The 13,699-nt window shown below is 42.0% G+C and overlaps 1 protein-coding gene across 1 annotated transcript in view; it reads left to right on the forward strand.

Annotated features, from left to right (window-relative positions):
• ESRP1 (epithelial splicing regulatory protein 1) overlaps nucleotides 1-12,903 on the forward strand; it is a 70,403-nt gene extending 57,500 nt beyond the window's left edge. Inside the window, exons 14-15 of the mRNA XM_034763301.1 lie at nucleotides 10,747-10,855; nucleotides 11,877-12,903. Of these exons, the coding sequence (XP_034619192.1) occupies nucleotides 10,747-10,837 (91 nt within the window). The 3' untranslated portion in view covers nucleotides 10,838-10,855; nucleotides 11,877-12,903. The remainder of the gene's footprint in view (nucleotides 1-10,746; nucleotides 10,856-11,876) is intronic.
• Nucleotides 12,904-13,699: the final 796 nt, after the last annotated feature.

Raw genomic sequence — 13,699 nt, forward strand, 5'->3', positions numbered from 1 at the left:
AATACTGGACTAACTTTGAGGTGTAAAGTCTGTAACACTCACTGAGATCCTTGAAAGTTGCTGTAAGTGCAAAGTATATTTATGTTCATCTAAAGGGCATCAAAACCAATCCCCACTTCTGAATATTCAGTGGCAAAAAATGACTTGTGAGGAAGACTATAGCTGCGGTCTAAATTACATCATTCAGCATGAGATGGTGGTTGGTTTTGGTTTTTAAAATAGATGATACATCTGTCACTTTGTGTGCTGTGGTTCCGTAACAGTCTAAAACTTCCACAACATCTTGCACCATAACACTAAATGTTACGTAGCAGTGATGGCAGCATACAATTACTTATGACTGATATTGGTCATGGTGTTCATGAAGTTAGACTTATTAGAAGTTTCTACAATTTTGTACTCATTGGGTTTTTGCAAGGTTCAGTTTCAAGATGGCTCTTCCTTCTGCTCTTCTATAGAAATACGGTTCAGGTATTGTTAGTGAAGAGGAGTTAAGTGAAGATTCCATGTTCCAATATGAGATCTCCAGTTGTTTTTGTTTTTCTGATCTATATTAATAGAAAACTCCTATAGCTGGAAGGGGCAGGGGAGAGTGCTGTAACTGGGGACTAGAAACCCCTCTTGCAGGTTACATGCTTATTGACATATTTTAGTCTCTAGAGAATGAGACTTTTTCCAATCACAGTTGGATGTACCTTTCGAGAGGCACCCAGCAATACTCACTCTTCCCTAAACATTCCCCAATGGCAGGCTGCTGGACTTCCAAAAATTATTCAAATCAGAGCATTCCCACAGAGAAGTACTACTGGGTCCATTCCTGTCGCTTTTTGTTTTCCAATTCTGTTATCTTATACAGAGGGATAGTAGTTATGCACTGAGCAATAATGGGAGATGCAGTGTCTGTTAGTTATGCCATGACATTTCATTAACTAGAAAATGTTTGTAACAAATTTGGATGGTGCATCAGTTCCTAATGACTTCTTAGTGTTTCAGAAGGGCAGTTGGTCTTATCTCAAAATATGGGTTGGTAAGCTAGAGTCAAAAAAATATAGAAAGAGGGGCAGTTGTTGTGGAGAATAATTGTGTTTAGATATCAATGATTAAATGGCAGATATGGAAGTCCAAGTAGATGGTTGTACAATTTATTGGAAAGAGCTTGATTCCAAAAGCATCACTAGTTCTTGCTCTACAACTAAATAGCTTTCAAAATCCATTTGCTATATTATTTCTTGCCTATATTGAGGGCAAATCACTAAGAAATGGTGGCCTAGTATGGCTTTTCATCTTGTGTTGCAGGTAAAACACTAAACTAGATGGTCAACTAATATAGAGATTAATGTAGGGCCCAATTCTGAAAGTGTTTAAATAGCCTGCTTGCAAAGCTGGAGTAATTGTAAAAGGCTTCACAGGGCCATCTTAATCACTGTTCAAAGTAGTCTGTACAGTTTCCTATTTATCAAGTCAACCGTCCTTCTGAAATATTGATATAAATGTTCCTGTTTGAATGGAAAAATATATAGTTCTCTTCCCTTCTGGTAATTTAAAGATCTTAGGGCAAGTTTTGTAAGAGTGTAGGGTGTTACCACAAGTGTTCCAGCCGAATGCTAACTTCAGCAATTTCATTATGCCTATATGAAATTCACTTTGTGTTCTAAGCTGGAAGTGGTGTACTACCGTGCACCACAAACTGATATAGTTTTTGTATGCTTAAAACTGTTGCAATGTGTTTTCCTACCATTGAACTGCATTTCAGTAGTGAGGGCTTACAGACACTGCACTTTAAGTTGACACGGCAAGCCAAATGTGCGCACGTTGCCATTGGTGCTGTGATATGACAAAACAGTCTGTCCTTGTGTCAGCCCAAAGGATAGTTCAAAACCCTTTAGTCCTCTGAAAGCTAGACTTGTAGGTCTTGGAACCCTCTCAAGGAGGTGACTGTTCAAAATTCAAGGAAGCTTGGTAACCCTAAATGGTGTACGTAGTTTGAGCTTTGGGGATTGTTGAAGATGGAATGTTTTATATTATATGTTTGTTAATAATTGAGCTGAGCTGGATGATAGTTCTGTCTTGTTGAGTTAGCCCCTACTCTGAAGGATTTATAATCTTTCTTAGTATATGCCTTTATTAGCGCCTAGCACAATGGGGCCCTTATCTTAGTTAAAGCCTTTAAGTGCTACCATAATACAAGTAGTGGTACTGGAAATCTGTATCCAGCTCCTGCTCCAAGTCTTACTTCCTAGGCCAGTGGTTTTCAACCTGTGGTCCACAGACCCTTGGCAGTCTGCAGACTATCTAAGATTTCCAATGGGGTTTGCATCTCCATTCAAAATTTTTTAGGGATCCGCAAATGAAAAAAGGTTGAAAACCACTGTCCTGAGCCAACAAGGGCCTGGGAGTGCTGTGAGGTCATCGGAGTGCTGCTCATGGAGAAATCTGAAACCTTGCTCATCTGTGACTCTTCCCACTGCCTAGGCTGATGGGGCTTATCAGGGAGATGTGTCCAGCCCTCCTTAGCAAGAAGGATTGTGAGCTCATGGAGTCTCAAAGCTGAAGTTCCAAATTGGCAGAGTAGAGAGGATCCCAGTAATTCTGTTAAGGATTCAGAGGAACCCCAGCCATAGAAAAGAAGATTAATCAATTAGAAAAACAAAATAAACAAAAACCAGTCAGTGACATAGTTGTGTTTTCCCTTTAGTCCCCCAGGTTCACCTCGTACCCTTGGCTACTCCCTTTCAGCAGCTAACACTAATGTCCCTCCTCAGCATGGCATGATGGTCAAAATGCAGGGCCTGGCTTACAGTTCTGGGTTTAAGGAAATTCTTAACTTGTTCCAAGGTTACTAGATCAGTAGCTTGAAGGCAGAAAATCTTCAGTGCTCCTGTTAACTATCTTTAAATTAATTATCTAAGATAAATCTTTAAGATTGCAATTTGAGACCAGTTGCTTGTTTAAGGGAAGAGAAACTCAAGCCATAGAAAGAGTTGTAGGAAAGAGTTTGGAAGTTTGGCCTATACAGTTGGAGAACTGAAAATCTAGAAAGTGTCTAAGGGTATGTCTACACTACGAGAGTAGTTCGATTTTACTTAAAACGAATTTGTGGAACCGATATTACAAAGTCGAACGTGTGTATCCGCACTAAGGACAGTAATTCGACTTTGTGAGTCCACACTAACGGGGCAAGCGTCGACATTGGAAGCGGTGCACTGTGGACAGCTATCCTGCAGTCCCCGCTGCCCACTGGAATTCTGGGTCGAGCCCCCAATGCCAGCTGGGGCAAAAAATGTGTCGAGGGTGGTTTTGGGTAACTGTCATCATTCAACCCTCACTCCCGCCCTCCCTCCGTGAAAGCGCCAGCGGGCAATCAGTTTACGCACTTTTCTGGTGATTGACAGCGCGGACACCACAGCACTGTGAGCCTGGATCCCGCTGCGATCATCGCTGCAGTTATGGCCATTGTCAACACCTCGCACCTTATCCACCTTTTTTCAGAGGCAGATGCTGAGAAATCGGGCGAGGAGGCTACGGCAGCGCGGTGAGGACATTAAGTCTGAGAGGGGCACAGACCTCTCACAAAGCATGGGACCCCGCGCCGTGAACATCATGGTGGCAATGGGTCATGTTGATGCTGTGGAACAGCGATTCTGGGCCCGGAAAACAAGCATGGACTGGTGGGACCGCATAGTGCTGCAGGTCTGGGATGAATCACAGTGGCTGCGAAACTTTCGCATGCATAAGGGAACTTTCCTGGAACTTTGTGAGTTGCTGTCCCCTGCCCTGAAGCGCAAGAACACCCGGATGCGAGCAGCCCTGATGGTGCAGAAGCGAGTGGCCATAGCCCTCTGGAAGCTTGCAACGCCAGACAGCTACCGGTCAGTCGTGAACCAATTTGGAGTGGGCAAATCTACCGTGGGGGTTGCTGTGATGCAAGTAGCCAACGCAATCATTGAGCTACTGCTCTCAAAGGTAGTGACACTGAGAAACGTGCAGATGATCATAGATGGCTTCGCTGCAATGGGATTCCCAAACTGCGGTGGGGCTATAGATGGAACTCACATCCCTATCCTGAGACCGGACCACTAGGCCAGCCGGTACATTAACCGAAAGGGCTACTTTTCAATAGTGCTGCAAGCACTGGTGGACCATAGGGGACGTTTTACCAACATCAACGTCGGATGGCCGGGCAAGGTTCATGATGCTCGCGTTTTCAGGAACTCTGGTCTGTTTAGACGGCTGCAGGAAGATATTTACTTCCCGGATCACAAAATAACTGTTGGGGATGTGGAGATGCCTATAGTGATCCTCGGGGACCCAGCCTACCTGCTAATGCCCTGGCTCATGAAGCCCTATACAGGCACCCTGGACAGTGAAAAAGAACTCTTCAACTACCGGCTGAGCAAGTGCAGAATGGTGGTGGAGTGTGCTTTTGGACGTCTGAAGGGGAGATGGAGAAGCTTACTGACTCGCTCTGATCTCAGCGAAACCAATATCCCCATTGTTATTGCAGCTTGTTGTGTGCTCCACAATCTCTGTAAGAGCAAGGGGGAGACGTTTATGGCAGGGTGGGAGATTGAGGCAAATCGCCTGGCTGCTGATTATGTCCAGCTGGGCAATTAGAGGAGCCCAGAGAGACGCACTGTGCATCCGGGAAGCTTTGAAAGCTAGGTTTCAGAGTGAGCAGGGTAACCTGTGACTATTAAGTTTGTTTAAACAGAAGCTGAACCTGCCCCCGTTTCTTTACCCAGTTAATGTTGACTATCCTCTCCAGTTACCAACCCCCTTCCCCCCCTTCCAACACACCTTTAAAAATAAAATAAATGAAACTTTGTTCATTAACACAGTTTTCTTTATTAAGGATTTCGTGGTAAAGTGTTGAAACTGGGACGCAGACTGTGGTGGGGAGCGGGTGTAGTGATGGAAAGGACGCAGTGCCCTCCTTTCACGTTCCAAGCAATGATCCTAGCGTTGGCCAGTTCCTGCTGCCGGCAATCCAGCCAGCATGAATTCTGCCCCTGTCCCACCCACCTCGCGGCTGTCCCCAGGAAAGATCCCTGCATGCTGCCCCTGTCCCGCCTCCACCACGTGGCTGTAAACCGCTGGTTACAGTTATGTAAAGGAACAGGCAATCGGTCCCAATACTAACATTCCCCTAATTCAAAGCAGGTCACCATGAGTGATATCACTCTGATGAGGATTTTGGAGACCGAGAAAGAGCACATGCTGCGTGAATGCCAGCAAACACCAGGGCCGTATGCTGCCATGCTTTGCGAGGCAATGATCCCTGAGTACTTGCTGCTAGCCTGGCACGGAAAAGTTTCCTACCATGGAGGACGCAATAAGGCCGCTCTCCCCAGGAACCTGATGCAAAGGCTTTCACAATACCTCCAGGAGAGCTTCGTGGAGATGTCCCGGGAGGATGTCTGCTCTATCCCCGGACATATTGACAGAATTTTCCAGTAGCTGCACTGGCAAGGACTTAAAACTAAAGCGCCTAGGGCAAACTAATCATGAAAAACCCATTGTTAAGATAGCATTCCTATTCTGTTCAAAATAAATGTTTAAAACACTTACCTACTGATCCTTCCCCTGATTCACGGTCCAGGTTACCGCCTTGGGAGGGTTGGTAGGGTATCTCCATGAGGGTGATGAAGAGATCCTGGCTGTCGGGGAAATCAGCGTTGAAAGCGCTGTCGACTGCCTCATCCTCCTCATCTCCTTCCCCATCTGCAAACAGCTCCAAGGAAGCGGCCGTCGACAATACCCCATCGTCAGAGTCCACGGACAGTGGTGGGGTAGTGGTGGCGGCAGCACCTAGAATGGAATGCAGTGCCTCATAGAAACGACATGTCTGGGGCTGGGATCCGGAGCATCCATTTGACTCTTTGGTCTTCTGGTACCCTTGTCTCAGCTCCTTGATTTTCACGCGGCACTGCGTTGCATCCCGGCTGTATCCTCTCTCCATCATGGCTTTGAGATCTTCTCGTAGATCTTTGCATTCCGTTTTTTCGATCGCAGCTCCGAAAGCACGGACTCATCGCCCCACACAGTGATCAGATCCAAGACTTCCCGATCAGTCCATGCTGGGGCCCTCTTTGTATTCTGCGATTGCATGGTCACCTTTGCTGGGGAGCTCTGCATCGTTGCTAGTGCTGCTGAGCTCGCCACGATGTCCAAACAGGAAATGAGTATCAAACTGGCAGACAGGAAAAGGAATTCAAATTTTCCTGGGGCTTTTCCTGTGTGGCGGGTGGCTGGTCAGAGCATCCGAGCTCAGACTGCTGTCCAGAGCGTCAACAGAGTGGGGCACTGTGGGATAGCTCCTGGAGCTATTAGCATCGAATACCATCCACACCTACCCTAATTCTACATGGCCATGTCGAATTTAGCGCTACTCCCCTCGTGAGGGAGGAGTACAGAAATCGATTTAAAGAGACTTCTACGTCAAAATAAATAGCTTCGTTGTGTGGACGGGTGCAGGGTTAATTTGAGTTAACGCTGCTAAATTTGACATAACCTTCTAGTGTAGACCAGGCCTAAGTGATATCGGTCTGGCTTCAACTTGTGCAGCTAAATGTATGCCTCCCCCAAATTCAGATTTGTGCATGCAAATGGCACTTGATGTGTCCAAATTGGGTAGACCAGCAATTTCCTTCATTGTCCACAGAGCATTACCTGGAGGTCTGCAGAGAGCTGGTTGATCAAATGATGTTGACTGCTCCCTGTTAAACTACATTCAAAGACAGCTGCAATTATAATAAATACTTTCCCAATCATCTTTCCATGTAAGCAATTGCTGTAGTTGCCAATGGGAGAGGGAGGTAGTTCCTTATACAGAAATATTTTATTGGGAAGTCCACATGATGAAAGCTGGGAAACCCTTCAGGTATTATCTACCTGATTTGGGCATGTAAATGCTGTCTGCATAGCAAAATCCAGTTTGGGGGCATATGAAAACTCGGATGTTAACACTTCAGAAATTACCTCTTTAAAAAGGAATCCCATTTTGTTTTGGGAATCATTGTAGACTACTGCAGTTTCCAAAACACTGCTGGAAAAGGCTAGTTTAGACGCTATTGATTAGAGCCAAGGCTAAAGACCTACTCTCACAAGGAAGGGTCTGCAGTGAAGATGGTATCCTCTACTCTTCAATTCTGATATTACTCACCTGAAAAGCATCTTTCTGTTAAACTCAGAGCTTTCCATAAATCAGATTTTTGTGCAAGCCTTTAGGAAGCTCTCTGTACTGCAGCTTAGTTTCATAAGGTGCCTCCTCTCTTATGGCAAAAAGCTAGTCTTAAAATTATATTATGCAAGAAGATTTTATGTCATGAGTGGCAGGGTTGCTACATAACCTTCCTGCCACCACATAAAACATGCAAGTGCTTGTTCCTACTGGATGCTGGTACTGTTACATCAGAGGGGAGAATCCATCCTGATTTGTCTTCAGCATGAGAGTGCTGAGATTCTTTAAGGTGAAGTTGTTTTGCCTAGGAAATGGTCAACTTTAGGTACAGCTGAACTGGTGGTGTGCATTTAAAACTATTATGTTTAGGTGGTGGCTAAGGACATGTCTGGATAGGAAAATTATACTTTTTTTTTATTGAGGTGTGCACACAGGGAGTTGTACTGGTATAAAACTGTTTTAACTGGTAAAACTTTCCCATGTAGATGAGACCTAAACCTGAGCTAAGGTCTTACCTTTCATCCACAGTAAGGCTGTAGCTGTCAACCTAACCCCTGGTATAGATGTAGCTAGGTTGACAGAAGAATGCTTCCATTGAAGTAGCTACTGCCGCTTGGGTAGGTCGTGTTCAACAGCAATGCTAAAAACCCCTCTCTTGCTGTAAGAAGTATCTACGCTACTGGCGCTACAGTGGCAGACCTACGGCATGGTAGTAGTGCCACTGTAATGCCTGTAGTATAGATACAGCCTGAGAAAGAGCTGGCTTAGTTAGCTAAGGTCAACCTAAACTCTCTACTACTTTTCCTAGTTAAGACCTGGGCTGTGTCTTCACTGCAAAAAAGTGAGATAGCTATCTCATTTTAAAATCCTAGTGGACACAAACGTATAGGTAGTTTTACCTTGACTAGCTATGGCAACGTAAAAACTATCTGTACTTTGTCCCCAATAGGATTAGGAATAGAGCTCTTAATGTAAAAATGCACACCTTTTTTGTTTAAAAAATAAATAAATAAAAATTAGTTGTTTTGGTTCCTCCCTGAACTGAACTAGAAAATCTATCTTGCTATATGCTATTTTCTGTCAAACTTTAAAGGGGACAGGAGGAGATGACAGTGTTCTATTTGTATGCAGATTCTACAAGGGTGAACGGAATCCTATAGCATAAATAATCTTACATTACTCCCTTTCTGTGCATTTAAGATAGTTTTACAGGTCAGAATAGCAAAAGATTTCACACATTCTTGTAGCTCTTGACCATTCTGGCTAAAGGGATAATGTTAATTAAGGTAGTGCCAGAAAGCTATTCAGTTGTTAATAGTTTATTGGAGAAACCCCTTCACTCCATGAGACAATGGATGATTTATACTGATCAGGTTACAATGGTGTGAACATATATGTGCCCTGGAATTTCATACGTATTCTCTGCTACTTTAGTGCATAAAGAATACTGTAGGACTTGCCAAATCAGAATCTGTCTAATGAAATATCCTGTGTCATTAATGATTTATGCTAAATGCTGCAGAGGAAAGCATAAATCCACATGATTCTGAAATGTTTTGGTGGAGGGAAGGCAGGATTTCCTCTTTACTTCCAGATAATAGCTTAACTAGGAGTCATGGTTTTAAACTTCTTTTTAAATAACATTATTCCACCCAAGGTATATAATACTCCTTGAAAGTAACACCCATTTATTGGTAGATCTGATAATAGTAGTAATACTACTACTACTTATGTAGTATGTGATCTTAAACTGAAATATTGACCCTCTTTATATAGTTCTTGTACTGGATTACTAGAACAAAATCATTCAGATACCTTCTCAGCTGAACTGTTCAGTCAATAACTCTCACTGGACATCAAAAACGGGCTACATCTGAAGGTAGAAGACACACAAATGCGGTGCTAAAGAGCTACCAGCTTTCCAGACATGAAGCTGTGATATAAATAGTTTTTGCAAAAAGCACATTTATCCCTTGGTCATGAGATTAACCTACTTCAGGGGTCGGCAACCTTTCAGAAGTGGTGTGCCGAGTCTTCATTTATTTACTCTAATTTAAGGTTTTGCGTGCCAGTCATACATTTTAACGTTTTTAGAAGGTCTCTTTCTATAAGTCTATAATATAGAACTAAACTATTGTTGTATGTAAAGTAAATTAGGCTTTTAAAAGGTTTAAGAAGCTTCATTTAAAATTAAATTAAAATGCAGAGCCCCCCGGACTGGTGGCCAGGACCCGGGCAATGTGAGTGTCACTGAAAATCCACTCACGTGCCACCTTCTTCACATGTGCCACCGGTTGCCTACCCCAACCTACTTCTTATTACTATTCATCTTCCAGTCCCCATATCTGTTTGATACTCTGAGTTTAATTTCTAATCTAGTGGTGGATTGCGTGGTGAAACCTCTGAAACTTCCTCTCCAATAGTGTGACCCTGTACATACATTCCATATCACTTATCTGCTGTTTTAATAATGGTTAAGTGCCATCCCTGCTGAATAATTCACTTTTAGTGCTACATAGACAAGAGATGATCAGGTGCCCTAAAGTGAGAAAAGATTCAAGCAGGTAAAACACTCTGAAGGAATGGGGTAAGAAGGGTAACAATGAGGGAAGTACATGGCTCCATAGACGAGCTTGTGTGCAAAAGTCATAGGTTTTGAGTCATGATTTTTTTTTTTAAGTATATAAACAAATGATTGATAATCCCTGCCAGCAGCTTCACTGTAGGCATCTTGGTAAAAGTGAATCTTGAGGAGAGATTTTTGATGGCAGTGCTAGTAGTTTTATTAATTAGTTTGAGGAGGACATCTTTGCAATAGAAGTAGTGGAAGAAAGTGTGAAGGTACTTGTGAACCTGGCAAAGTGGACAAACTGATGTTAAGTGTTACTGGCGGAGCAAATGAGTGGGGTTGATTTGATGAGACACAAGTAGATATATAGGGAAGACATTATTGTAGGTTTTTTGTCTTTGAATTTAAATATAGTTTTCACTGCAGGAGGGAGGTGCTAGCTTTAGTTTCACTCAATATAAATATTTGTTAATGCATACTACGATAAATTATGGTGGTGAACAGTCTGTAAGGCTCCACCTAGCGGCCAAGTTCTCAACTTTTCCTTTCAGAGACTGTTGCAAACATGTATACCTTGCTGAATCACACATCTGCTAACTTGCTAGTGACTATCACCTTGTTACATTTGTATTGTGGTTTTTTTATAGGTAAATGGCTTTCTTAGACAGTATGTCTTTATTTTCTGAAGATGTTCTCTTGAGATTGTCCAAGCCTTTTATTTGAGACAGGTCCCAACTGACCAACCTTGTTTGACAACGTTCTGTTTACTAGTCCTTTAAGTTATTAGATGAGGCTGATTCTGCAGCATCACTGCTGTTGCTGAGTTGTTTTTTGCACTGATACCATGGTGACAGGGAGCATTACAAATACTTAGATTTGTAAATCTGTAGTCTGAAGCATGCCCTGAGCTTTAACAAAAATTATGGCTGCCTTTTCCTGTTTCTGTTGAAAATGTTCGCCCTGCTTCTGATCATGTACATCTTAACTTGCATTCTAGCATGCAGCAGAGGATGGACTTGTACACACAAATGGCACGGCAAGGACAATGCCCAAAGAATGGATTTGCATTTAAAGGTCCCAGCAGTTAGACTTTCTTAGAAGAGACGGTAAGGCTAAAGAACACTAGCATATTACTTGGATGTCTGATTACTATTACAGTTAACTGCCTTTAAATCCTCATTTGTATAGGCACCTTGCCAGCTGTCAATACATTCTCCTCCTTGGAAAATTGCACTCTGTTTCTGTAATCTTCACAGAACACATAATGTCACTTACTGATTTAAAATGGTCTCTTGGTTCCCTGACACTTGCCTATCTAAGACACTTTTACCCACAACTGGCACTTGCTGTGTAGGCACTGTACATCCCAGTTCTTCTAAAACCACGGTGCATTGCCAGTGGTGTTGGAGTAGGTAGTCTTCAAAAGAAAGTGAGGGGTGAAGACTTAAGGAAAAGAACCTCTTTAGAGTAAAGAATCTTATTCCCAAAGTTGCATCTTGGCATAAAACATTAATTTGGCAACGCTGGTCTCAGATGCCATATGGGGTTTGGTTTTTAAAACTAGATATGTCAGGGGAAAAGTGATCATGTTCCATTCCCAACAAATGCAGTTTTTGATTGGCCCTTTCCATTTGCAGAAAGGCGGGCTATCCCATGGGCATAATTAACTTCTACATGTAAATCTTCACTTACTGTAACTTTGCTGCTACAGCATCTGCGTAACTTTTCTCCTTGAATCTAGCGCAGAATCCACCATAGCCATTTTAAACAAGATGAAACATTTCAGCTAGTTAAGGGTTACCCATACAGATTCATTAGCTGGGTTGCTGAAGCCCAATATCATGGTCTGATAACCTAAGGAGTGTACTTTGTTGAATAAACTAGGATTTGTGTGTTAGTGAAATGTGTCCCGCCTTTTCTAGTAAAAAAGCTATAGTGTTTGTATGTAAAGTAGTAAGTTTTGCATGATCTGGAGGCTTCCAAAAATTCAGTTTTCACTGTTCGTTACTATAATTATTCACTTTATTGTAAGAAATGATAGACTTCATGTTAAGGAAACAATTAATAAGAGCAGAACAAAACCTATGTACATAAATAACATTCAAATTCATTGTGTATTTCATGCAGATTCCTCCTAGCTTTCTGATGTTTGTGAACAATTACAGCCAGACAATTGGAGATTGTTTGATTACATTCCTAGTTCTTCTTTCGGTCAAGCCAGCTGTTCACAAGAAAAATCACCAGAACCTTGGAAATCATCATATTGACCTGTATCTAATTTTTAAAATATGAAATACACAATGTCCCAGAGACTCACATACACACATTGTCACTGGAACCACTGAGCCCTTCACTGAGAGCACAAGTTCAGAGATCACGAGTCCTGATTTTTTTTTTTTTTTTTTGTCTATACAGAAAGTATTAAAATGCTTTTCACATGAATAGAATTATAGTTTAGATTAAACTTTCTAGATTCAGGACATTATCTTAATATACAAAGGTATGTTTGAAACATCCAATAAGCCCAAGTTTTTTATCTAATTTGCACACAGTATAATGTTTTTATATATATTAGGACCTTTAATTATGCATTCAACATTTTTATAAAACATTGTTTTCTTGTCTTGTACATATCTGATTGTTCTGTGCAAAAAACCCGCTGTATACTTTGACAGATTCTAGCCAGGATTACTTTACACAGTGCAGAAATGGTTATAAATGTAAAATGATTACCTGAAAATTACTGTAACTTTGTAAAATACATGAAGTGTGAAACGTTAAATGTTTTCTCTCCAACTCTTCTTTCATCTTGTACATTGATTATATGTATAATGTGTATTTAAGTGAATTTTACATAGAGTATAATGGGAAATATTCTCAAATCAGTCTGCAACAGGAATTAAAAGATGGATGCAGTTAGCCTCAACTGACAGAAGGTAACTGCATCAATCCCATTTCTGATGTCCCCATCCTACCACCTACCAGATTCTTTGCATGGCGAGTTTTAAATGGCTTTCTGTCCAAGAGAAGTTCTCATGATCATGATTCATTGCAAGACTCAACTTCAGAGGAGTACTAAAATCAATTTTGAGAGGCCTGGCTGGCTTAAACTGACAATGGAAGATGGAAATTCTTTCCTCTAAGTTACCTGTTCTTATCTGGCTCTCACAGGTAGAAACTGTCGGAGAAAAACTGAGTTCTCACTATTTTGTTAGGTACAGCAAGTCAGAGGCTTTATTAACTCTCACATGTGCAGAGGAGAGAGCAAGCAGGTCTCTCTCTGGTAACTAATTACAGCAAGCATTTATACCTTTCATTACAGAAATAATGAGGGACAGCTGCATTTTGTTTATACATAGGCCATCTTGATATCTCATTTCCTTACTTGTTTTGACTCTTGCCTACATACAATTAGTTTCTATACCTTATCTACACAAGGTCTTCTACACCTTATCTATACTGAGGTCACAATGACTTCTTACACAACTCTTTCTCACCCGTCTCACACAATCCTCACACAATCCTCGCTTCTACAAATCTCGCGTTATCAGGGTTATCAGGGTCACAGCTAGCTTGACTCTTGCTAACAAAGACTGTCTCTTGCTAACGAAGCCTGACTCTTGCTAACAACCATCATGCATTGCAGTTCCCTTCTGTCAGTTCTTTTCTCTGCTTCCACAAAACTGAAAGGTGTTATGATCCGATAACTGACAGGTTAATATGTTCATGCTCTCTGAACAAGTGTCCATTGGCCAAAAATCACCAACACAACTGGCAGTCCTTGCAGAGGTCAGGGTTTGAATACATAAACTGATCTATTCTTAATCTCACTTAAATGGTTGATGTCCTTCTGGAACAGACTTGTGATCTATTAGCAAGACTGTATAGCAAGCCTGCGCGCGCGCGCTCTCTCTCTCTCTCTCTCTCTCTCTCTGTCTGTGTGCTGCTAC

Source organism: Trachemys scripta, chromosome 2 (assembly GCF_013100865.1).
Source record: "Trachemys scripta elegans isolate TJP31775 chromosome 2, CAS_Tse_1.0, whole genome shotgun sequence".
In the NCBI taxonomy this organism is placed as follows: domain Eukaryota; kingdom Metazoa; phylum Chordata; order Testudines; family Emydidae; genus Trachemys; species Trachemys scripta.